General features: G+C 48.4%; 1 protein-coding gene across 3 annotated transcripts in view; it reads left to right on the plus strand.

The window, feature by feature from the left end:
• ZC3H6 (zinc finger CCCH-type containing 6) overlaps window positions 1-26,694 on the plus strand; it is a 1,150,225-nt gene that overhangs the window by 507,985 nt on the left and 615,546 nt on the right. For all 3 annotated transcript variants that reach the window (XM_069607788.1, XM_069607786.1, XM_069607787.1), the window contains 2 exons: window positions 22,923-23,036; window positions 23,119-23,229. In XM_069607788.1, the coding sequence (XP_069463889.1) occupies window positions 22,923-23,036; window positions 23,119-23,229 (225 nt within the window). The remainder of the gene's footprint in view (window positions 1-22,922; window positions 23,037-23,118; window positions 23,230-26,694) is intronic.

Here is a 26,694-nt window from a genome sequence, read left to right on the forward strand (position 1 = left end):
CATGTTAACTCATATCAGAAAAATAACATTCGAGGGGATTGGGTTCTCCGGCGTATTCCATATCTATGACAGTAATCACCACAGCTGTGCTGCTTCGGAAAATCTTTCTGCGTCCTGCATCAATGACGTTGATACGCCGTCCTCTTGGACCTCCTCCGACAGCCGACGTCACCGGATGTTATAAGCAGGACGCACAACGCCCGTAGGCTCAGTTCTGTTTTTTCAGCGAACGTGTTTGCTCCGGAGATCTCGGCGCGCCTCGACTCTTTGGAGTTTCTGTTCTTGCGGTTCTTCGAACCTGTTAGTTTGTGAAGTTTATCGGGATGTCTTCCTCTTCTTCCACCCTGCGTCCGGGCTTCAAGATGTGTGGGGACTGCGGGTCCAAGATGTCGGTGACTGACTCGCACAACGCCTGCCTCTGGTGCCTCGGGGAGGGCCCACGACACGGATGATTGTGTCGACTGTCAGTCGCTTATGTCCAGGGCCTTGCGGGAGCGTAAGAAGCTGCTGTCGGTCGGTAAGGTGTCCAAGCCCCGGAAGTCGAAGTCCACTGGGCTTTCGACGGACGATTCGAGGGGCGACTCTCTGCATCATCGTCGTAAGTCTAGGGGGTCTCGGTCCCGGAATGGATCCCGCCACTCCTCTGCCTCTTCGAGGCACTCACGGAAGCGTCGTCATCGGTTGCCTTGCTCGTCTGAGGACTCCGCCTGTTGGCGGGTCCCTTATCCCACCAAGCGTTTGTCTACGGAGGAATGGGCTTCCTTCGGTAAGAACATTTTCGGCGATTCTTGAGTCGCAGGGCTCCGGTCTGTCCGCACCTCCGAGAGGGGTCAGCCGTGACCGTACTAGAGACACCGCTCGTATGCCTTCAGGCTCGGGTGGTCGGCGCGATTCTCAGGAGAGGTCCCGCTCGCACAAGGGAATCGTTGTAGTCATGCCCGTTCCAGGCCCGGTCCTCGACGCCCTCGAGGCCGCGTGAACCTGTGAAGTCTTCGAAGAAGACATCGACGCCTAGGCTGTCGAGAGACATGCTCGGGGCTCCGGCCTCGAGGCCTGTGTCAAAGCCGTTGATGCTGTCGGTGCCGTGCTCGACGTAGACGCTGATTCCGTCGATGCCCTCAACGCCTTTCGAGGCTGTTCTGTCGGAGGTGCCCCGTGGCACGGTGGAACCCCCTAGAAAGGCTCTGGCCAAGGCAAAAAATGTCTTTGTCCCTTATTCTGTGCCCACATTCCAGCCTCTGGATTATATTTCTGAGGTTCTGAAGATGAGTTGGTTCATGACACAGTACCAGATGACATTATCTCTGGTCATAGCCAGATTGAGGCCCTGCGTCAGTCGCTGCACAACGCCAGCGGTCTGGACACCTCTCCGGAGGTGGAGTTCTGTAGGCCTGAGCCTGGCACCCATGCCAAGTCCTCCTACCGGCGCATTATGTCGAGGGTCACGGATTACTTGGGGTGGTCTGCGCCAATAGTGGATTTTGTGCAGGATGACCTAACGGATATCCTCGACCAAGGTCCCCCAACTGACCCGGTACTGCCATTCCATATGGCTCTGCAAAGAAGGGTGGCTTCGGCTTGGACTGTTCCGGAGAGTCTCCCGGCAGTGGGCAAGTCCTTGCCGTGAAAATACCGCCCAGTCAGTAGTGACCCCTGCTACTTGACCATGCACCCCACTCCGAAGAGTTTGGTGGTGCCGGCGCTACGGCCCCAACAAAGCAGGCGTTGTATCCTATCATCCCTCCTGATAGGGACGACAAGCGTTTTGATGGCTGGGCGAAGAAAGTGTTTTCTTAAGGGGGGTATGGCTCTTCAGGCGACCAACTCCGTATGTGCCTTGTCATGTTTCACGCACACTCTGTGGAACTGTATTTCCTTAGCGGCTGAACATATTCCCGAAGGGGGCGAACGGGATGGTTTTCTTGCTGTTATTCAGGATGGCAAGGATGCCATGTGTGAGTATGTTCAATCGGGTCTGGACATGGCAGACTGTGTCAGCCGGTCCATGGCGGCGAGCACCGTAATACGCAGGTTTGCGAGGTTGCGGAAGTCAGGGTTTGCTCCTGATGTGCAAGCAAGGCCCCTCAACATGTCCTTTGATGGTGAACATCTTTTTGGCAGCAAGGCTGACGAGAGCCTTGAGAGGTTGCAGACCTCAAAAGCTGCAGCGAAGTCGTTGGGCGCTGCAGTACGCCATCCTCTGCCTTTTCATTCCTAGGGGACAGCAATGGAGAGGAGGTTCCTTTTGTTTTTACTCATCCTTTGGAAAAGCGAGAGGAGCTGCTAGTCAAAGGGGCCACCGTAGGAGTGCCAGAAGTGGAAAACAAGTTACTCGAGGTGCCAAGGCCGCTCAGGCAGTTGCCTCTTTGCCCTCAGGCAACGCTGCAGCCACTTCTGCTAAGTCATGAGGCCATGTCCCATGGTTCGCCGGTTGGGGGAAGGCTGGCGCAGCATCTTGTAGAATGGCGTGCCATTACTTCAGATGTGTGTGTTCTGGAGATCATAGCCCACGGCTACTGTCTTCCCTTTCGGCAGAGGCCTCACGGCAATCCACCAGGGAATCTCTCTTTGAAGAGTCAGGATTCGCTCCTTGTGCAGGAAATACAAGCCCTGCTGGAGAAAGGCACCATAGAACTGGTGCCTGTAGCGGAGACGAACAAGGGATGGTATTCCCCTTATTTTTTGATCTCGAAGAAAGACGGGGGATTGAGACCCATCATGGACTTGCGCGGTTTGAACTCCTCAGGAAGAACAAGTTCAAGATGGTTACTCTCTCTCAAGTCCTCCAGGCCCTTCAACTTCAGGACTGGTTGGTGTCTCTCGACCTCAAGGAGGCTTATTTTCATGTGCCGATCCATCCCAAGCACAAGAAGTACCTGAGGTTCACGGTTGGCGACTCGCACTTTCAGTTTCGGGTCCTGCCGTTCGGATTGACCGCTGCCCGAGGGTTTTCACCAAGCTCATGGTGGTGGTGGCAGCGTATCTCAGGAAATGGGGGATTCACGTCTACCCCTACCTGGACGATTGGTTGATCAGGGCGCGCTCTCCCAAGCAAGTCCTGGATCATCTGTCCGTCACCTGCCACTCCCTTCACAGGCTGGGCTTCTCCCTCAACTTGTCCCACTTGATGCCAACTCAGCGGCTCCAGTACATCGGAGCAGTGCTCGACACGTCCCTGGGGCAGTGTTTTCCTCCCCAGGTGAGGGCTCACCACATTCAGCAGATGGTGCACAAGTTTCAGCATCCCCAGTCTCTCCCAGCGTTCGAGTTCTTGAGGTTGCTCGGCCTCATGGCATTCTGCATTCTTCTGGTGCCAGAGGCCAGGTTGCGGGTGAGATCTCTGCAATGGGCTCTCAAGCTCCAGTGGTCACAGTCCTCCGGCAGGATGTCGGACCCCGTTCAGGTGCCGCCCTCGGTCGTCCAGGACCTTTTGTGGTGGGCCGTGGAAGGCAATCGGATGAGGGGGGCTCCGTTTTGGCTACCCAGGCCGGAGGTGACGATCATGCCAACGAGCTGACAGCGGTCGTTGGTCTCCGTCGGAGTCCAGACTCCATATCAATCTGTTGGAGCTGAGGGCCATCAGGCTTGTCCTGAAGGCTTTTTTGCCGACTGAACAAGGAAAGGATGTCCTGATTCTGACGGACAACACCATGGCCATGCACTACCTCAACAAAAAGGGGGAGGGGCAAGGTCACTTCCTCTGTGCAGGGAGGCGATGCAGCTCTGGTTCTGGGCCATCCAGCAGGAAATTTCGATCTCGGCAGTTCATCTGGCCAGGGACGAAAACGAGATGGCGGACGCTCTGAGCAGGCAGAGTGCAATCTCTCACGAGTGGGAGCTGTCTCAGGAGATTCTCCTGGAGATCTTCACCCTTTGGGGGACCCCTCAAGTGGATCTCTTTGCCTCCAGTGTCAACCGGAAGTGTGAAAGGTTCTGCTTGCAGGATTTTCCTCCAAGAGGAGCCTTAGGGGACGCGTTCGTGGTGGAGTGGTCCTTCCCACTGCTGTACTTCCCACGTCTGGCCGAAAGCAACACCTCCATCACGTCTTCAGGGAGGTCCCAATCCTTATACCTCAACCTTTCAGAAGCCAAGCGTGAAGGTTGAGCGATCTGACCTCTGGATGGAGAAACTGACCCCCCCCTCCCATGAGAGCAGATCGTCTCGGTAGGGAAGACGACATGGAGGGCAGATGGACAAGTCGAGAAGGTCCGGATACCACGTCCTCAGTCCCCGTCATCCCGCAAGTGCTGCGCAGGTTATGGCGGTTCGGTTCCCGGATGATCCTCATTGCTCTGGCATGGGCCCGGAGGACGTGGTATCCGGACCTTCTCGACTTGTCCATCTGCCCTCCATGTCGTCTTCCCTACCGAGACGATCTGCTCTCATGGGAGGGGGGTCAGTTTCTCCATCCAGAGGTCAGATCCCTCAACCTTCACGCTTTGCTTCTGAAAGGTTGAGGTATAAGGATTGGGACCTCCCTGAAGACGTGATGGAGGTGTTGCTTTCGGCCAGACGGCCGACAACAAAATCCCTGTACCGTTGCCGTTTTAGAAAGTTTTGCGACTGGTGCAGGGTTAAGAATGTGGATCCTTTTTAATGTGACATTCCTGTAGTTCTGTCTTTTTTGCTTTCTTTGGCCCACAGGGGCTTGCAAGTGGGTACCATTAAAGGTTACCTGGCGGCGCTGTCTATATTTAAGCGCTCGTCTGAGGAGTGTTCTTATTTGAAAATTCCTTTAATTTCTCAGTTTCTGAAAGGGCTCACTGATGTGTTCCCTCTGTCACCTTTCCAGGTGCCCGGTTGGGATCTGAACCTTGTTCTCAAGTTTCTGATCGGTGCTCCATCTGAGCCTTTGCATTCTTGTCCTTTGAGACTGTTAACCCTTAAAACTGTATTTTTAGTTGTGGTCACTTCCGCTCGCAGAGTGAGTGAGTTACAGGCCCTTTCAGTTAAGCCACCCTTCACTGTGTTTCATAGGGACAGGGTTGTCCTTATAGTTCATCCTTCCTTTCTTCCGAAGGTGGTGTCGGAATTTCATTTAAGCCAGAAGGTTATTCTTCCGGCATTTTATCCTCCTCCACATCCTGGTAAGGAAGAGGAGAGGCTCCATAGGCTGGATCCTAGGAGAGCTTTAAGCTTCTACATTTCACGCATGTCCCGGGTCAGAGTGGACGATCAGCTCTTTATTGCTTACGCTGGAAGGCGTTTGGGACAAGCTGTTACTAAGCAGACTTTGTCTCGATGGATTATCTCGGCAATTTCTGAATGTTACCGCTTGGCGGGTAAGGGCCCTCCGGTAGGCTTATGGGCCCATTCCACTAGGGTTATGGCTGCCTCTACTGGCCTGCAGAGGGGTGTTCCTATTTGTAACATCTGTGCCGCAGCCACCTGGGCTTCGGTCCATACTTTTGTACGTCACTACTTCCTCGATTCTATCCATGGGCAGCATCTGGCCTTTGGCAAGGCGGTTCTTTACTCTGCAATTTGATTGGGCATTCTAAATTTGTATATTCTAAATTCTTTTCCCACCTCCTTATATTGGTACTGCTTTGGGAGTAAGTCATAGATATGGAATACGTCGGAGGACCCAATCCCCTCGAAGAACAATTTACTCTCTTACCTGGTAACATTCTTTCAATGGGATGGTCCAACGACGTATTCCATATCGCTCCCTCCCTCCCCCCCCGCTACAGAATTTCTTATGCGATTGCAGCTTACTTTTCCGCAAGGCTTTCTGTGGTCATACGGGCAGAAGATTGGTGCCACACGTTCTGGGAAAAAACTACAACTGAGACTACGTGCGTCCTACTTATAACATCCGGTGACATCGGCCATCGGAGGGTAGGTCCTCGAGGACGGCGTATCGATGCAGGACGCAGACGCCGAAAGATTTTCCGAAGCAGCACAGCTGTGGTGATTACTGTCATAGATATGGAATACGTCATCGGACCATCCCATCGAAAGCATGTTACCAGATAAGAGAGTAACTTGTTCATCTGATGGACCTTGACGCCTGAAGGGTCATGGGTAAAGTGGACGTCACACTAGGGATAGTATTACTTGCACACCCTGTTGACTTACCTTTTCGAGTTTCAAAAACAACTGTAATGCTCTCCAGCTTTCACTAGATGTCAGCCTATGCACAGCATGCAAATCTAAGTAGGTACAAGCATCGGAAATACGATTATGGTGAGTAATGTATCATATATATATATATATATTTCTGATGTTTGTTAATCTGCTTAAAATCACATGCTGTGCATAGGTCCGACATCCAGTGGTCACTGCGGAGTATTGCATTTTGTTTTTCGTAGTCGAAAAAGGGACGTCGACAAGGCGTGTCTGTAACACTATCCCTCTAGTGACGTGTGTTGTACCCACAATCCCTCACGCGTCGAGGTCCCTCAGATTGTTTTTTTCCGCCCAGCTACTGGTCGCCTTTACGCGGAGCTCCTCGAGAGACATTGCAGATTTCATCTCCTCGACCTTTGGTCGTTTTCCTATATTAATATAGAACATATCGATCCCCCCCCCCTCGACGCTGTTGTGAAGCTGTCTCCGCCGAGCAAGATCTTCGACGGAGGGGACGAGCGGAGGAGATCCTTCGGCGTTGCCGAACACGTGGCCTGGCCTCGCAGGCCAAACACAGTAGGGAGAGTGGGGGTCGTGGGACATCTCTAATTCTTTTCTGAGAATGCCTTTCCTTTTCCCCTTCCTTTCCCTTGGGGTGGTTATCACGTTTTATTGCCTCGGCTATGGAGAGGACACCCTTTAGGTTTTGCCCGCTTTGCAAGGGCAAGTTTACTTGGAAGGACAAGCATTCACGGTGTAACCGCTGCTTGCCCCTCGATCACAAGGAGGAAGGTTGCACGGCTTGTCGGCTTCTTAAGCCGAAGACTCTAAAAGACCGTAGGGTCAAAAGGTGGGCGGCCTACGCTATGTCGAAGGCCGACGCTCCACCCACCGTCGCTACCTCCGACAGTGACGAGGAACGTGATACCACGACCTCCGCTACGGAAGTCGTAAACCCCTCTAGGGAGCGCACACGCGCTTCGTCGTCTGTCCCCGGCCCCGACGGGCTCGGCTCACGCCCTGCTTATGGGGATGAACACCCCGGCGACACTGACGCACACAAGACCACACATAAGCACACAACCCATGGCTCTTCTTTGCCAAGGGCAAAGAGAGCATCAGCGCCCAAGGAGACGCAGGTTTCACCGGCGGCCTCCTCGGACCGTTCGGGTTCGAAGCCCCTCTCGCAGCCGCGACCAGCGACTGGGCTTTCGGCAAATAAGGGCGCCGCCCCCAAATCATCGGCCGGAGCGCATCAGCAGAAAGCGCATACCGCCGTAGAGCGTTCGACACTCATAACGTCGAAACCACAGCTCTCCGCTGACAAACGAGTCGCTGAGAGCTTGGCGAGGATCGTGGTAGCCGACGCCCACAAGCGTACGCCGAAAGACGCGTCGAGCGTTACGCAAAGGTCGAAAGACACGCCGAAAACACAGGGACAATCTCCTTCAGTCGAAGGGATTTCCAGCACACCTGAAGGCTTTTCGGAGGTCGACGGGACACTTTCCTCGACGTTATGGGAGAGGTCGAGCCGTTTTCAGCTACAAGACACCAATTTTCCCCCGCTAGACCGCTCAGGGGTACCCCATGAAACCATGGAGAGGCTCCATCTATGCATGGAAAGAATGGAGAGGTTTATGAATGCCCAAAACCCTCCCACTCCAAAGAGAATAAGAGAAGGGCCTCAGGAGGACCCCAGAGCCAAAATTCCAAGATTAGGCAATCCCCACCAGGGCACAGCCTCAGACTTCCACAGTGTGTATGACCTCACTGGGGAAGAACATTATTTTGAGGAAGAGGTAGAGGATGAGTTTATGGACGAGGACCAGGAGGAAGGTCTGGAAGGCAGCCCAGACTTGGTAGGGGAAGGCTTCGGAGAAAATCCAGAAGGAGGACCTTCTCACCCCTGGCAATCACCATCTATATATTCCGACACTGATGGCCCGAACCTAAATCCTCCTGACATCTCACCTGGTAGAAACACGTCTCCCATTGACGATCAACCCACATTTAATGCCCTGTTGCGTAAAGCAGCAGCACACTTCGAACTGGACACTGGGGAGCTCTCCCCGGAATTAGACTTTGTAGAAAGGGTAATTAAGGAGAAACCCCCAGTTAGTCAGACAATTCCCCTCCTTGCTTCTGTGAGGAGAAGAATCATCCCTTCGCTGTCCACACCCGCACTAATCAGAGGGGTCAATCCTAGAATTGAAAAACTTTTCACTCCTTCACCCTCAGACCCGGTGTACATCAGGGGACATTCCATTCCAGATTCCCTGGTAGTAACCAACACAAGAAAGAGGGCAGGGGTACCACTTTCCACCAGTGAGGCACCACCTGACAAGGAGGGCAAGCGGTTATATGCCCTTGCAAAAAGAGTTACATCCTCGGCCGCCTTTTCGGCAAGAATTGCCAACAACAATTCTTTGCTCGCTAGCTATGCGGACGCGCAGTGGGCCAAACTGCGCAAAGACGCTGAAGAAGCGCCGGAACCATTACGTACACGCCTGCTTTCAACTATTGCCGAAGGAACCCAGGTCAACCAGAGTATTGTAAAGAGCTCTCTGGATGCGGCAGAAACTGCGGGACGTTCCCTAGTTCAGGGAATAGTCCTAAAACGACACGTATGGCTGCGCAACTCAGGGTTCAAACCGGAGACACAAGTGTCTTTAATAAACAAACCTGTTGAAGACTCTAACCTCTTCGGGAAAGCGGTGGATGAGGCTTTAGAGATGGCTAAAAAAGAGTTCGATACTATCAAAACTCTGGACCAAATCTCTAAGCCCTCTACCAGGCGCGGCTATGGCAACAAACGCTTTTTTCGTGGCCAACGCCAACAACAAAACCAGCAGCAACAGTACCCTGCCACCAATTTCCAGACCAATAGTGGCCAGTACAGCCAAAGGGGACAGCGCCGGGGCAAAGGAAGAGGGCGAGGGTCCACCCCCAGAGGTTCCCAAGCCCCTAACAACACCAAGTGACGCGAAGATTCACGTCCCCTCCCATGCAACACCGGTCGGGGCCGGATAACATCCTTTCTTCCAGCATGGGAGGGTATAACGTCAGACCGCTGGGTACTTTCCACCGTAGCCCACGGATACTGCATCGAATTCAACAGTTCCCCAACATACAAACCCCCGAGGGGACGACGCATGTCGCCGGAACATCTTGCCATCCTTCTACAAGAAGTACAACAACTGCTGGAAAAAGGAGCCATAGAGGTCGTGCCGCTATCTCAGGTAACGGAAGGTATTTATTCAGTGTACTTCCTTGTACCCAAAAAGGATCTAACCATGCGCCCTGTATTAGATCTGCGCCCAGCGAACAAGTTCATCAAACCCCAAAAGTTTCGTATGGTTACCTTACAGGAAGTGATCCCACTGCTTTCACAGGGAGATTACATGACAACATTGGACATGAAAGATGCATACTTTCATATTTTAATGTTGCCAGCGCACAGAAAATACCTCCGGTTCATGATAGAGGGCAAACACTACCAGTTCAGAGTGCTACCCTTCGGCATAGCATCAGCACCGAGGGTATTCACGAAGGCAGTGGCAGCGGCCCACCTGCGCAGGTTGTCCATCCCAGTTTACCCTTACCTCGACGACTGGCTCATAACAGGGGATTCTTACGAAACCTGCTTCTCCAATACCCAAAAGACTGTAGACCTTTCGTTCCAGTTGGGCTTCTCCATCAACGAAAAGAAGTCCAGCCTAGACCCCAGCCAAATCAAACAATTCCTAGGGGCTCTAATTCAAACAAAGGACGGCCTCGTCTTCCCCTCCAAAGAGAGGGTCCAAAACATGTTGTTTCAGATCCCTCAATATGTGACCGGTCGAGAGGTGACGGTACGCAAAGCAATGCGCTTGCTAGGCATGATGGCGTCGTGTATTTATTTGGTACCTCACGCGCGCCTGCGCATGCGCCCAATGCAGGAGTGGCTCAACAGCCAGTGGTGTCAGGCCAGCGGACTATGGGACGACCTAGTAGTGGTCTCGCAGGCCTTAGTTCTCTCGCTACGGTGGTGGACAAAAGAAAACCTAGAAAAAGGGAAACCCTTTGCCACACCTGCGGCGGAAGCCACTCTAACCACAGACGCATCCCTCACAGGATGGGGGGCTCACCTATCCCATCAAACTGCTCACGGGGAGTGGACTCCAAACGTAGCATCCAAACACATCAATCTTCTGGAGCTACTAGCGGTGTTCAAGGCGCTAAAAGCCTTCAAGGAACACCTACAAGGCAGGACAGTGATGGTCCTTACAGACAGCACCACAGCCATGTATTACATCAACAAACAGGGGGGAACCCACTCTCCAGGACTGTCCAAACTGGCCCAAAACATATGGAAGTGGGCTCTCAAACAGAATATGTTCCTTCTGTCACAACATGTACCAGGGGAACTCAATCTGCTGGCAGACAAACTCAGCAGAGATTTCCCCCTGCCCGAAGAGTACGAATGGCGACTGCACGAAGACATCGTCTTCGACGTCTTCACGCAATGGGGGTTCCCAGAAATAGACCTGTTCGCAACCCTGGAGAACTCACAATGCCAAAGTTACGCCTCCAGGTACCCCCAGAACCAATCCAAGTGGAACGGTCTGTCGATTCAATGGTCAGGGAGATTTGTTTACGCTTTTCCCCCGACTCCCCTTCTCAACAGGGTAGTGCACAAGATGCACCAGGAACAAGTAACCATGGTACTGGTGGCCCCAATGTGGGCCCGACAGCCATGGTTCGCTCACTTGATGGAGTTGTCTCTAGCTCCCCCAGTGAAACTCCCCTGCCCGTACAACATGCTGTCACAAGACAGGGGCAGGACTCTGCATCCATGCCCCCAGAACATGAACTTAGCAGCCTGGCTCCTGAGATCATAGAATTTGGACATCTACAGCTCCCGCAGAGATGCATGGACATCCTCGGGGAAGCCAGAAAACCTAACACTCACCACTGCTATTCTAGCAAATGGAAGAGATTTGTCATTTGGTGCAGAGGAAAGAGCATCAACCCAATTGACTGCTCTCCCACACATATTATTCTATACCTGACCCACTTATTGGATTCAGGTCTGGTGTTCAATTCCATTAAAGTCTACCTAGCGGCACTTTCTGCATACACCACTTCCCAACTCAAAGTGTCGTGGTGGAAGATCCCTGTTATAAAGGCCTTCATGGAGGGAGTAAAGAGAATACACCCCCCGATAGCTGACCCAGCTCCCGGATGGGACCTTAACATGGTATTTACCAAACTCATGGGCTCACCATTTGAACCCATGCACAAAGCATCTCTTAAAGACCTCACTCTTAAGACTGCTTTTCTAATAGCTATCACCTCCATCAGGAGAGTAAGTGAACTACAGGCTCTTTCTGTTCTAGACCCCTTTGTTACAGTTCACAAAGATAAAGTGGTTCTACGCACTCACCCAAGGTGTGCTCCAAAATTCATCTCAAAATTCCACGTAAACCAGTCTATAGAACTACCAGCGTTCTTTCAAAATCCTTCCAACTTGGGAGAGAGGACTCTGCACACACTAGATGTCCGCAGAGCGGTCATGTTCTACATGGAAAGAACCAGACCACTGAGGAAGACTAATCAGTTCTTCGTCTCGGTGGCAGCAGGAAGAGAAGGGGATGCAGTTTCAAAGTCCACTATTTCTAGATGGATTGTTCAATGCATCACTCTCTGCTATACTCTTGCTAAGAGAGAACTGCCCTTTAGGCCAAGAGCACATTCTACTCGAGGCACGGGGGCGTCCATAGCATTCATTGCAAATGTTCCCCTTGAGTCCATCTGCAAAGCGGCTACCTGGAGTTCTGTGCACACCTTTACAAAACACTACTGTCTAGATGCACACTCTAGATCTGACTCCCAGGTGGGACAGGCAGTATTAAGACATCTTTTCTCTACTGTTCCTTCTCATAACCCACCGCCAACTCCGGGTACTGCTCGCTAGTCTATGCACAGCATGTGATTCTAAGCAGATTAACAAACATCAGAAGACAATGCATTACTTACCGTAAAAGCATTTCTGATGGTTGTATCTGCTTAGATTCACATGCGCCCACCCTTCCTCCCCGCTTGGATGGAAGGAACATAGACATCTTTCTATATTTCTCTCTTTTCTGTACTCACTCACGTCTAGAAGGCTCCCTCAGGGCAGAAAAATACAAACCGAGGGACCTCGACGCGTGAGGGATTATGGGTACAACACACGTCCCTATAGGGATAGTGTTACAGACACGCCTTGTCGACGTCCCTTTTTCGACTACGAAAAACAAAATGCAATACTCCGCAGTGACCACTGGATGTCGGACCTATGCACAGCATGTGAATCTAAGCAGATACAACCATCAGAAATGCTTTTACGATAAGTAATGCATTGTCATATGTGTATATATATATATGTATATATATTACATGGCCCGTGGTAGCGGCTGTGTAGTTATGGTTAAGTTGCTAAACCCATAGGAAGACCTCTTTTTGGGCGGCATATAACTTCACTCCCCCTGGAGGAATCCTCACCAAACTTTGCAAAGAAGGTATATGGTCTGCCCTGTATTTTTCTGCAAAGTTTGGTGAGGTTTTGTCAAGGGGGGAGGGGTATCACAAAATTGATTTTCTTTCCATAGCCTAATGCACAAAACTTGCTCACACCTACAGCCCAAACCGCTAGACAGATTTTCACCAAATTTGGGTCAGGAGCGGCGGCTTGGTCCCAAAAGCGTGCTTTTGTAAGATTGGTGTAAATCCTCCCAGTAGTTTTCTTTAAAATGTGTTAAATGTAAGTCATAAAAACTAGTGATCTCTGTGTCTGCTCTGCGGGCACACTTCCCTGTTCGCTTCGCGGACAGGACTCCTGAATGGTTTAGCGGTTGCGTCATGTCCATGGACACCCGACACATCCGCTGATTGGCTGGAGGGAAGCGTGAGGTGCGTCAACATTTCAAGAAACGCCACCATCTTGTGTCCGCGGATAAGCTGCAGACAGCGTGCCAGCGAAAGGGCCTCGAAAACATGTTTTGGGGCATCTGGTGGTGGAAAGCAGGGCTGGAAAGGATGGGGGAGTGAAAGGTGGGTTATAAGATGCATTTGTTTACGTGCTAGATGCCATTTTTATGTCTGCGGTGTCCGCGGTCACCACGGCAGTCCGCGGACGGACCCTCGGTTAGACAGTTCCTTTAGTGACTGCAAGCAGGCTTTATTAGGGTATTTTTTTTTAAAGATAATTTTTATTGGCATTTCTTCAAACATGAACATCGGGACACAATTGTCCCACAATCCCCCCTCCCTCCCCTCTGGTTTGAGCGTCTATGCAATGTCTCTGCAACCCTTGGATGTGTTCTACTTAAGCTGTAAACATATCAAGAATGCAGATGTTGTGTGGGCACCATCGCAGTATATAATCGCTTTGCAGGAAGTCTATGGCATCTCCCCAATTTGTGGTGAACTTCTGTCTGTCTCCTTGAAGGTTATAGGTGATCCTCTCGATGGCTACATAGTTCCAAATCCTCCAGAGCCAATCTTGTGAGGCTGGAGGGGTCTTCTGTTTCAATTTTTGCGCTATGGCTAGCCATGCTGCTATAAGGAATCCCATAAAGTTCCGTTTTTGAATCTTTGTAAATGACTTATCTCGGGGGGCCCACATACCGCACATCCATATTTCTTCTACTAGGTTGGCCGCGCCCTCGAAGATTATCTGCATCTGTGCTTTTACTTCCACCCAGAATTGTTGTAGTTCTATACAGTCCCACCAGATGTGTCTCCAGCTTCCCATGGAGTCGCATCCCCTCCAGCATTTCCCTTGTGATGCTGGGAACATTTTGTGGATTCTCTCTGGCGTATAGTGCCATTGAATCATCACTTTCGTTCAGGCTTCCCTTGTTTGTACTGCACGTGTACATTTCGGGATTATTTGCCAGAGGTAAGTCCATTGGTCCCTAGTGATTTGTTTCCCTAGGGTTACTTCCCACTTTTTCATGTACTGCCAGGTGATGTTTTCTTCTTGGGCATTTATGAACTTGTAAAGGGTGGAAACAATTTTTTTTTCCCCCGTTTGGGTCATCATATAAGTCTCAAATGGGGTGAGGTCCCTTGTCCATGCCTTTGTCATTCTTGGTGTTGTGAGCCAGTGGTGAAGCTGCTCATACTGATATATATCCCTTTCCGTGAGGCCCAGCGGTTTCTGGCAGTCGGAGAAGGTTCTGATCTGTTGTCCTTCTATCATATCTCCCACTTTTGTGCAGTCGGCCTCGCGCCATTTCCTGAAGGATCCTATTACCAGTCTGGGGGGGAAATCTGGATTGTTGAAGAGTGGTATAAAAGGGGCGGGGTCCTTCGTTAGGGTTTCCTCCTTAGTTGCTTTGCCCCAAATTTCCATGGCGGTGCTCATGACTTCACTAAGTTTGATGTTGTGATGTCTGTGCTCGGGTCTCCTCCATAGGAGGTGGCGCAGGTTTGATCTTGCGACGGCTCTGTCCTGTGCCTCCCACCATTTTTCAGACTTGTCCGTGATCCATTCGCGTAGGACCCACAGTTGTGCTGCCTCGTAGTACTTTTTAAAGTGGGGGAGCGTCATTCCTCCTTCTGATTTATGTGCAGTGAGTGCCTGTTGCGACAAACTCTGTGTTTTGTTTTGCCAAATGTATTTTGTAATGATTTTGGAAAGGGTCTTGAAGAATGTTACTGGGATTCGGATGGGGAGAGCTTGGAAGTAATACAGGAGCTTGGGCAATATCGTCATCTTGATAACCGTTATTCTGCCCCACCATGATATTGACAGTGGATTCCATCTGAATAAGTCGCTTTTTACGTCTTCTATGTGTTTGAGGTAGTTTCCGTTATAGAGGTCTTTTATCTGTGGAGTCAGGGTTACTCCCAAGTATTTCACTCCTTGTTCGGCCTTTTGTAGGTTTAGGTCTTTCGTTGTCTTGTATATTCCCTCTGTGTCTCCCGCCAGGGCCATTGCCGACGATTTCTGCTCATTTATTTTCAGCCTCGATATCACTCCATAATCGTCGATCTGCTGGATAAGGAGGGGAAGCGTGTTGCTTGGGTCTGATACGGTCAGCAACATATCGTCTGCATATTCTGCCGTCTTATGCGCGTGCCCTCCCATTTCTATGCCCTTGATGTCTGGGGCCGCTCTGATCTCCGCTAGAAGTGGTTCAAGAAAGATTGCGTAGAGTAGGGGTGATAGGAGGCATCCCTGTTTTGTTTCCCTGCCAATTTTGACAGGGTCTGAGAGTTCACCGTTGATTGCAATCCTGGCCCTCGGTGAATTATAATTGGCACGAATCATGTCGATAAAGTCCTCCCCCATGCCCATTTTCCGTAGTATAGCAAATAGCATTGACCATTCTACCCGGTCAAATGCTTTTTCGGCATCTAATGCTATTATTGCCGAGGGGATTTCCATGATTCCAGTCTTTTCTATGAGATGAACTATTCGTCTTAAGTTGTCATGGGTTTTTCTGTTGAGGATGAAGCTTGATTGTTCTTGGTGGATTAGTTTGGGAAGCAGGGGTGCTAGCCTATTGGCAAGGACTTTTGTATAGAGTTTGGCATTGACGTTGATTATGGCGATTGGGCGATATGAGCCCGGGTTTTCTGGATTTTTCCCTTTATTATGAAAGACTAGTATCTTGACGTCATTCTTAGATGCGGCAATATTGCGCGTTGTCTTGAAGGTGTTGAATAGCGTTGTTAGATAGGGAGTTAATATTTCCGCATATGTTTTGTAGAATGCGGCGATAAAGCCATGGAGCTTTGTTCTTAGGAAGGTCTCTTATGGCCTTCAACACCTCCTCTGTTGTGATTGGTTGATCGAGGGCCGCTCTTTCTGCTGGAGTTACTGTTGGGAGTGTTAACTCTGACAGAAATGCCGCCTGTGCCTCTTCTCTCCAACGCTTTGACATGTACAGGTTCTGATAGAACTCTCGGAACACCCTTTTTATGTCCTTCGTTTGTGTTCTCTTAACTCCTTGTCCGTCTATCACGGTTTTCACTGATTGTTCTTGCCGTTTGCCTTTTAGTTGTCATGCTAGTAGCTTGTCTGCTTTGTTTGATTTCATCGCGTACCAGTGTTTTGTGTACATTAGTTGCATTTTGGCTCCCTTGGTCCTTATCAGGTCTATCTGGCTCTGGATGTGTCGGTATGCTCTTTTCATTTTCCTGGAGGTGTTCTTGGTAATTTCTTCCCTTAATTCTTCCAATTCCCCCCCAGCTCGTCTTCCCATTTGTGTGAGTTTATCTTCTTGAGCTTTTAACACAATTGTCCCCTTATCACTGCTTTGAAGGCTTCCCACGTAGTGCTCGGGGAGACGTCGGGGGTGTCGTTATGTTCGAAGTATTCCTCTATTTTCTCTCTGATTATTTCTCTTGTCGCTACATTTTGAATCATTTCTCTAGGGAAAGTCCAGTGCCATAGGCCACATTGTCTCCGCAATTTAGGAAGGGTGATCCATAGTGGGGCATGGTCTGATAGTAAAATTGCGCCTTTTTCGATATCCTGAATTTCTCCGACTAGGGTTCCCGTGGCCCATATGGAGTGGATCCTAGAGCTTGTATCGTGTACGTGTGAGTGATAAGTATAACCTTTAGTTGATCCTCTGAGTCTTCTACACACATCCTCTAATGCCAAGTTCTGCATTGCCTGCCTGAGTGCAGGCGACGGGGCCCCCTGTTGGGAGCTTCTGTGGTTCGAGCGATCTGCTGTTAGGTTCCACGCTAAGTTGAAGTCTCCCGTCAGGATCGCCTCTCCCTCCGAAAAGTTTTCTAGTGTGTTGATTGTTGCTTTAATGAATCCTTCCTGGCCCATGTTCGGAGCATATAGGGTTGCAATGGTTAGTTTTTACGTTATCTATCTGGACCTTCGCAAAGATGTAGCAGACGTTTTTGTCTGCTAATGTCTCCTTGATTTGGACCTGCAGTTGGTTGGCGAAGGCTATGAGTACACCTTTTTTTTCTCTTCATCGTTGGATTGAATGATCTGTGTGTAGCCTTTTATCCGGACTAGGCTTTTCCTCTTCTTTTGAATGTGACTCTGACTCATTTCTCTTCTCTTTCTGAGCATGGATTGTGCTAGGTCCTGGAACAGTAGTATTTCTCTGCCATTCATTCTTATTTGATCCAGTGTCCTTGCCTTTCTCAATATTTGTTCCTTTTGTGCGTAGCTAGTCATGGCCACTAGGACGTCTCTAGGGCGGGATCCTGGGTGCCCTGTTCTCCGGGGGCCTACCCTGTGAATTCTGTCGGTGTATGTCGTCCCTGGGGTCGTCCAGCAGTATGTCTTGAAATACTTGTTGCACTGTTGTGCGCAGATCTTTTTTGATGCAAATGTTTGATCTCCTCAATCTATTTTGCAAGTCTTCGCGTTGTGATTCGAGTTCCAACGCCAGACGTGCGAGGCGGTCTTGTGCCTCAGCTTGTAGGGTCGCCTACTCGTCCATGTTCTGGACCATCTTTTCCAGATTGTCCGTCCTCTCCTCTAGGGCTTCGATGTCTTTTTTTTAGTTCCTGTACTGCCTGCTTCAGTTCTCCTTTCATGTTATCAAATTGTGACTGAGTTGAGGCAATGAACTGGTCCTGCAGTTCTTTAAACCAGGTCTTCATGTCATCCCGTGAGGCCATATCTAAATCTTCGTTTCGCTCTATAGGGTCCCCATCTTTACTTTTCTGTTTATTTGATTGCTTTAGTCCTGCGTTTCCAATTCCCCAAATGTGGGTCAGATCTTGTGCCTGCTTGGCTCCTCTTTTATTTGTTGTTGCAGCCTGTGACCCCAGCCTCTTCTTGGGTTTGGACATGTGTGAGAATTCTTTGCCCGGTACACTTTCTCGGCGTGTTTTTCTCTTTCGGTCTCCCGGGCTCGGATATCGTTGTGTAGGGTCGTTTTCCCCCCTGCTTGGGCTTGTGCCCCGCCGCTTCTCAAGTGTGAGATCTAATCCTTTTCTTGGGGCCTGTTGTGGTTCCGCTCCCAATTATGGCTCTCAGAGTTGAGCGTCTCTTGTGAGTGCCTGGGGGTCTGATCCACTGGGTGCTAATGTACTCCCCACTGGTCCGTTGTTTGGTAATATCCCCGGTCTTTTCCCCGTGTGGCTGTGCTTTAGTGGGTCCGCCGTGTGGAGGGGGGGGTCAATGTTTATAATGTTCCTGCAGGGGGAGTGCAGATTCACAATTTCGCCCCCTTGTCTGCGTGCTGGGGCCGCGTGCTGAGCGTGCCCGGGGGGAGCCCTCCCCGTTTGTCCCCGGAGCTCTGCCCCGCCTGTTACCTGCTTAACGAGCCGCCAGTTGAATCACTGGGCTCAGCTGGACTCGGTCGACATCCGCCACAATCTGCTGGGCCTTGCCGTCTGCTCCCCGCTGCTGATCTCCGCCGTCTGCACCCCTCTGCCCGCTTCTGTGACCGTCTTTGTGGCGCGACTGGGGTACGGCTTCTCCCGCCTGGCGCCTCTCTCACCCAGGCGGTCTCTCGCCCATCTGCTTCCCTTTTTTTTTCGGTGCCGCCGCGGCTTCGGAACCCGCCTGCTCCTCTCTCACGGCGTCCCTGCAGGGAGGGGACCCCGGCCTGGATCCACGATTCTCTCCTCGGGGTGCACTCCGGCAGAGGTCCGGGTGTCCCCCCAGCCCCACCCCCCACGGGACTCGCTCCACTGTTTCCGGCGTACTCGCTGGCCCCGAGCTGGAGGCGCCTCCCTCGGTTGGCTGACACGGAGTCTCGGATCTGGACAGAGGGTCTGCTCCGGCGGGAAACAGTTCTGGGCTCAGACGGGGGCCTCTGCACGATCGCCCCTTTTTCTCTTCCCGATGGAGGAAGGCTCGTCTTGAAGGGCACAGCGCCTGCTTATTTCATTTATTTATTGTTGTGGCCCGAGCTGGGGACGGAGCTACGCTCACGCATGTCTACCCGGTTCGGCCGCCATCTTGTAATCTTATTGGGGTATTTTAGGGCATGGGAGTGCATTGCATATGATATGAGTCTGTTTGTAGTGTGCTGTGGTGTTTGTTTGTATTGGAGTACTATGTGTACAGAAGTGGGTAGGGTTTGAAGTATGCATGCATTATAAAGAAGTGTGACACCAATAATTGTATACTTACTGTTTGTATTGTTGAGGGTCTCTGTTGTTTTGTTTGCATGGTTTGTGGAAATGTATGATACATTTTTCTTTAATTCTCTGTTATAAAAGAAAATATAGCATGTTAGGGTAGGTACTTTGTAAGGTTGTATTGCATTACATTGCAGACGTTTGTAGAATTTGTTGACCCTCATTGTTAGTACTTCATAAGTACTATGCTTTAAACACAAGTGTACTGTGCAATCTCTCAGTTCATGTGTTTTTTCACATAATCATTGGGTTGGTGGGAAAAAAAATCCATGCAGGATTAAAAAAAACAAAACTATGTTTAATTGTTGTTACATTGCACTGTTTGGTTTAGTGACATGACCACTATTTATAGCAATAGTTGAGTTTATTTTCATTTTGGAATTGCTATTACTATAGTTGTAGTTAGATACCAGTTGGCGTATTCTAACTGTTTATCTGTTTGTTCTTCTTGGCAGTATTTCTTTGTTTTTGGTGGTTGATGTTTTCTAAGTAGTGTGGCATTGCAGAGTAATATTGCGGAGTTGTGGGGGCAGTTAGATACCTGTTGGCGTATTCTAAATTTGACAGTTTGGAAGTTGTTGAGGGTTTGTTTGTAGCACTGTGGTTGCTGAAGGTTGCTTTTGGTAGATTGGTTGCTGGAAGTAATATTGAAGTGCTATGGTTGTAGTTAGATAACGGTTGGCGTATTCTGTTTACTGTTCCAGTTTTGCATGGTATGTTTTCAAGCACGTTCATTTCTGATCGTACATTTACATTTTTCAGTACTGTGAACTTCCTTTTTTAGTGCTATGGGTGCAGTTCATTTACTTGCCCATTTTTTTGTATTGGCATGGGTATTTTTGTCAGCTGTTGCCTTAATCTATCTGGTGTTGGTTTCAGAGTTTATTGAGGACAGTTTGTAGATGCTCATACTAAGTAGCTTTCTTTTTAAGCAATATGTGAGTATTTGACAGTAGGTTATTCTTCTTTTGTAGATTAGTGAGTACATTTTGGTTTCAAAAATATTAAGTAGGCATTTGTAAGATTTGCAAGTAATCTTTGTTTCAGAGTAATTGAAGTATCCTTGCATTCAAACCATCCACATTTCTTTTTAATGTATGCAGTATAGTGACCTGCTCTGGTTGTGGTGCCTGTGTGGTAGATTATGCCTACTGTTGTGAAGGTTTTCTTGCCAAGTGATACTTGCCCATGTGTGAATCTAGTAAGCTTGCAGTTGTTTTTGGTACCATCTGCATTGTATCATAAAAGTATTATTATTACATATTGGCTACGCGATTGTATCTGTTAGGTGGAACGATTATCGGAATTGCAAGTAGTACATAATATGCCATGGTTTGCATTTTGTACCAGCTGTTGAAATGGAATGGATTCACAGTTAGGTATAGATATATTTTCAAAGTGCTCCTTAGTGACTTTTTCCTGCACTACATGGTTGCAGAGAGTGCGTGTATGTTTCCACTTGTATTAAATCTGGAAGATTTCATTTATAGGTATGTTTTTGCTTTCCAGTACGTGCAGTAAGTACATTAGAAATTCTTGTGGATCCTCTTGGGTGTTAAATCTCACCATTCCTGCACAGTAGTCCAATTCTTGTCTTATTCCAGAAACACTGAAAGTGTTCTCAGGATTGTTTGTTGCATTTCTGTGAAGGAATAACGCTTGCAAACACAACTGGTCTATGCCGTTTAAGTAAATGTTTTCAAGAATTTGTAGCAATTGGAATAGAATATTGATTGCTACATTTGCATAGCAATTTACACCAGTTGTATTGGAAAATTGTAATGGACCAGACAGTTCTGTGTCTGAATCATTTGATGGAAGTCTGTGAGGTTTGTTTGCAGAGGTGGTAGTTACCTTTGTTTGAGGAGTTTGGTATGCATTTGACTTTTCAGTGCATCCTTTTGTGGTTTTGGTAGTTGGAGTATGAGCTGATTTCAATTTTTTTGGTGGTACTATTGGGAGATTCTGTATAAATTCACCTTGCATGAGTTTACTTCTACAAAGTTTGTGTTTTTGAATAACGGTACATTTTCAGATGGGGTGTGTAGCGTGCACATAGTCCATTGTACTCTACGATACAAGGAATGTAAGCATTGACTTTACTTGAATCAAAATTGACTTGAAATAGTCCTTCAAATGTACGTAGGCATGATAGTGCTACGTAACTCATGCCTTCTTTAAAAACTGCGCTGCCAATATCAATCAATACATGCTCTAGGGTTAGATCTTGTGATTTATGAATAGTGACTGCGTATGCTAGAGACAGAGCAAACTGTTCTCTGCGTACATACATGTCTTTGAAAAGAAGGAATCGGGCTGTTGAGCATCCTATCCTTTTAACCTCTAAAAGTTTGACAAAGTGAACATTGACAAACTGAATGCTGTTGTCACGTGGGTAGGTTTGAAAGCCAACAACTGTACCCAGTGCTCCATTAACTAAACCTTGCTCCACATCAAGGTTAAGTTTCAGTATCACTCTACATTTTAAACACAATATTTAAATGTTCTCTAAATCAGCTGTGTTAGAGTTTTCTAAGGTTTTTAGTCGTGCTGTGGCTTGTTGACACATAGGTAGTGTCATACCGTGCACAGCAGGCAGAGGTCAGCAGCCAATCCAATATAGGACACCAGCAATATTGAGCAATGCTCTCTCTGGTAGCCAGAAACAGAATGAGGAGCAGCTCTAGGGTGTGACCTTTTATAGGGTTACTGGGGAGCGCTTCGGACACTTCGAACACCAAAAAGGGCTCAAAAAGTTCCAAAAAGTATCCAGATCGCCAGGGGCATGGTCTGGGACATGTGCAAGTGTGAAGTTTCACACTAAAACACCTTGGATCGCTCAGAAAAACACTTTTTAAGTGTCCGGGGGCCTGGACAGTGCCCGCAGACAAGGGCCCACGCTCGGCGTGGGTCCGGTCACACAGACGTCGCGGACACGTTTGCGGGTGCAACGGGTGTCCGCAGGACAGCTATTGCGCGGGATCGGTTCTACGCATAGACTTTATACAGACAGGGTTCATGTCCTCTAATTAAAAGTGAGACATGTGCGGCGGACAGTTCCGGAAAGGCGCAATATTCGTAGGACTCGGAGGATGTGATGCACATAGGTGTTCTACAGAAAGGCTTTGTGTCCTAGAACTAATTTAAGGTGTGTCTCAATTTTGTGGCCACATAAACAGACTTAGTGTTATACGGACACTTCCATTTTAATTGTGGACAGCCCGGACAGGAAAGGTGTCCGCAGGGCACTCCCATTTTGCCTAATTCCGGACAGGCTTTGTGTTCTACGGACACCTCCATCTTGATTGCGGACAGGCCGGACAGCCTAAGTGTCCGCAGGACACCCCCATTTTGATTCATGATTTTGGTGAGCTTTTGGGCAGTGTGGATGTTACCAAACGTCCGCGGACAGGCACATAGTCCGCGGACACTGCGGCCACCACCTTGGTGGTGGTGTTCATCAATGACATTTGTGATGTCATCTTTGATGTCATGGGTGTTAGTCTTTGCAGTGTGCGGTGGTGACGCTTAGCTTACCATAACTGGCGAAAGTTTTTTCATTGAATTTCATAGATTTTTATTAGTGCAACTTAACCATAACGTCCCTTTAACAAAGTTTTTTCATTGAATTTATATATATATATATATTAAAGAGAATGTTGAATGTTAAAGTTTGTAGGTTACATATAGTAGTAGAAATTTGGTTTACGGTTGAAACTTTTTTTTTTTTGTTATGCTTTTTAAGGATAATAAACGTGTTAAGAAGAAGCCCATGAGCCAGGAATTTATTAATCAGCATACAGTGGAGCATGAAGGAAAGCAAATTTGCAAATACTACCTTGCTGCACGATGTATAAAGGTGAGTGTGTTATGTTATATCCACTTGTTCCTCTTTTGCGGAGTTTTGATTTTTATATTTTCCTTTCACTGTGTTTACACAGGGAGATGAATGCAAATTTGATCATGACGCAGAGCCGCAAAAGAAAAAAGAGGTCTGCAAGTTTTACATACAAGGTTATTGCTCCAAGGGTGATAAGTGCATCTTCTTGCATCATATCCTTTATATTTACGTTACTGTGCTTTTTGAGTCATTTTAACCTGAACATGTATGCGTTCTAGATGATATTTTGCCAAAAGAGAAACTTTTTTTTGAGCATGGACTCTTTCCTGGATTTATAACTTAATCGTTTTCCTTGGAAAGACCCTCATTATTTAGAGCAACATTTGAAGTTTGTTATTTTATTCTCTTGGGCAGATTGGATACAGTTGTGTTTTAACTGTGTTAATACAATGCATGGCACCTGAGACTGAGTCCATCTATTTTTCCTTTTAGGTAGTGGTGTTCTTGTATGGTGAGACCACAGTATGCTATTTTCAGAAACTGTCCTCTCAAGCGTAGGATTTACATTAATATTCACAAAAGCAGTGATTGTGTGCAGGATCTCAGATCACTTTATCTATAAAATGACCTTTTCATTGAAAGCCAATAGTACAATTTAATAAAGGATACTTTGATTAATTTTGTAATTTGCTTCACAAATAAATGAAATGAAAACACTGCCATTTTCAAAAAATATTTTATATTTGTTTTCAGGGACATTTTGCAAGACTGTTTAAACCACAGGTAGACCTCAGTTACATTGCAAAAGATATTAATAACACAACATTTTCAAGTTTCTGAGGAGAGAGCCCCCACTATGAACTATTTTCATGGAGATCATATGCATGGCTAGTCGCCATCTAGGACCTCGATGCTTAGCCCTATTTATTTGGCTGTGTAGCACAGGAGAGACTCCCAAGGTCCGCTAAACCCTCAGGCAAAGGATTCTAGCCCATCTAGATCTATTCCTACTTCAGAGGCACTGCCCCCTATGGCTCTTGCCCTTTTGCACAGAAGCAAAGGTCCCATGGGGACCTCTTCAGTGATGGTTCCAAGGCCTTGTACGCTGCTAATGGATCTTGAGCAGCGGAATAGAATAGAAAACGTTTGTTTTCCTGTTTTCATTGACTTTGGTGAATGGCATCACACGTGTTCTTATCGGACAGCTTGACCTGGCTGTGGGATGCTTCACTATAGAAGGCAGTGTGGTGTCCAGAGGTTGGTTAATAGTGCAAGACCCACTGCTATGAGTCTGGAGTGACAACTGACAGGACCGATGACCTAATGAAAGGCTGACATATTTGACATTTGGCTTCCTGAGGAGAAGGTGAGAGGCGATGGTAGAGGCCAGACTGATCTCAGGTAAAGGAATATTTTTAAACGAGTTTCAGGAGTAGTGCTTAGCTACTGATAACATTCTGTGGTTCCACACCTTATGTCTCAGCCAGTAGACTAATAGCAGCCATTATATTCCAAATCTGTGTTTATTCAGTAACACCTGTTAAGTGGGTGAGTGCTAGGTGTACCCATAGTCTCATATCCATGTGCATCCCTGTCCAGAGGGTGGAGGTCCGAAAGCCCTGATAATTCCTGAAATCTTGTAAGGTACTTTATTCATGGTTCATTGCTTCAGCAACATGTACAATGGGGGGGGGGGATAAGCCCCATCAAGGAGCTACTTGAAAGGAAGCATGTATTTGTATATCATAGTACAATACGCTTAAGATACACATGCCTCAGTTCAGAGCCTTGTGAGCAATCAATTGTGGGTATGTTAAGGCAGTTTTTGTACCACCCTCTAAGGGGACTACAACCGCTGACCTTAATGGGGGGCTAACACACATGACAAGAAACGGAAGCTAAGCTTCTCTTAAAGGTAGGTAATGCGAATTTAGAGCCAAAGCTCAACTCTCAGGTAGGGATAGCAGGTCAACATAAAGGTGCAATTGGTCCACACACATCTCTAGAAAATATGCTACACCAATATACTGAAATAAATGCACTTTATTAAGTTTGGCATAGGAATCGATCAGTTCAAAGAAGTACTTAAGGTATGATGCACCTTATTGAAAAGATACCCAGTGTATTATTTTAAATAAACAAATGGTCTTAAATGACTTACCTCACTGCCTATATGTGGGTCCACTAGCACAGGTAGGCACCCAACATAAATTTAACAGATGGTGGAGGGGGAGTAGAAGGGTACCACACAACCTAACAAGCAGGTAAAGATTCTCTGTTGGCATGCACAATCAAGTACAGTTTCCTAGAGGCACAACCCACCATTGTTATATATGTGTAGCCCCTGTTTACCGGCCCTCGTGTATTCTTCCCTTCCCTGGAGCAGGGACAGTTCCCATGGATACCACCCTTAGCCCCCAGCCCGTAGGGAGGGGCACTGCACCTGCTAAAATAAAATCGCTTTTAACAGGAGATTGGCTATACCCTGAGTTCTTAGATCACAACAGGCACCCCTCTTTATTTAATAACACCACATAAATCTTTTACCTTTTCCCTAGGATTCCCCTGGCATGAGCTCAATGTGACTGTGGGCCTGCTATGTCAGCTCACCCTTCCTTGGAGGGTTCTCTGAGACCCTTAGGGTGAGTCTGACGCAGTAGACTCCCTCCTTAAACTCAGGTGCCACTCACACAGAGTGTGAAGGCTGAGGATAGCCTCTGTGGGTGGTCCCATCTTGCTTGACGGTCTGAGGCAGGGCGCCACACTATCCCGCTACCTCACGCCAGAGTACCACCCTTCTGCCCCCATTTTAATTTGTGGCCATCTCTGCATAACGTCCCGCCTCTACTTTTCAATCTACTTAACATACCCTCTATTACTTAGCCCCAACTCTATACTCCCCTTCCCTCTACTTAGCAATCATCCTACATAACAATTAAATAAATATATACATATAACTACACATACATATATGCATTGACGTACAGCATATATACAACATAAAACACTGTCACACTGGGGTCACTGCCACAGCCAGTCACCCTTTCAAAGTACCTTGAGGTCTGTCCTTGTGGCTCTGGCTGTGGCGTTGGCTCTGGACGAGCAGGTGCAGGACTGCTCCTGGATGGTGGCTGGCAGAAGCTGGCTGGTCCTGTTGATCCTGGCGGTAGGGCTGGATGGTGGCTGGCAGGAGCTTGCTGATCCTGATATCCTGATGGCTGGCAGGGGTCTGACCCCCACAGGTGATGCCGGGTGCCTTGCCCCTCTTTTTTCTTCAGGTTGGCCAGTCCACCTCATGGGGCCAACCGCACTCACTGCAAAGCCAGCAGTCGGTTTAAAGTTTTGGGCGGCCCCCTGTGCGTGTGGAGTTCCACCTATGATTTCTGCCATGCCTGCAACCCTTTTTTGGTCTTCAGGGTGTGCACCTTTGGCTGGGGGGCCCACCCGAGTTCGCTGCAGCATTTCCTATATATTCTCGGTGGGCCCCGTTAGATGGTGGGCCCACCCGATATAAACCGCGGCACTCGCTGCACTTAATGAATCTTCAGGCATGCTTTGTTAGCCTGTGGGCCGCTCTACCATTGTTTCTTCAAGCGGCATCACCTATGCTGTGGGAATGCTGCTGCTTTCACCACCGCAACCTGCAGCCTTTTTAAGGGCAGATGGAGTCCCCCCT

The sequence above is a fragment of the Ambystoma mexicanum genome, chromosome 4q, assembly GCF_040938575.1.
Source record: "Ambystoma mexicanum isolate Mex_15411 chromosome 4q, UKY_AmexF1_1, whole genome shotgun sequence".
Classification (NCBI taxonomy): Eukaryota; Metazoa; Chordata; class Amphibia; order Caudata; family Ambystomatidae; genus Ambystoma; species Ambystoma mexicanum.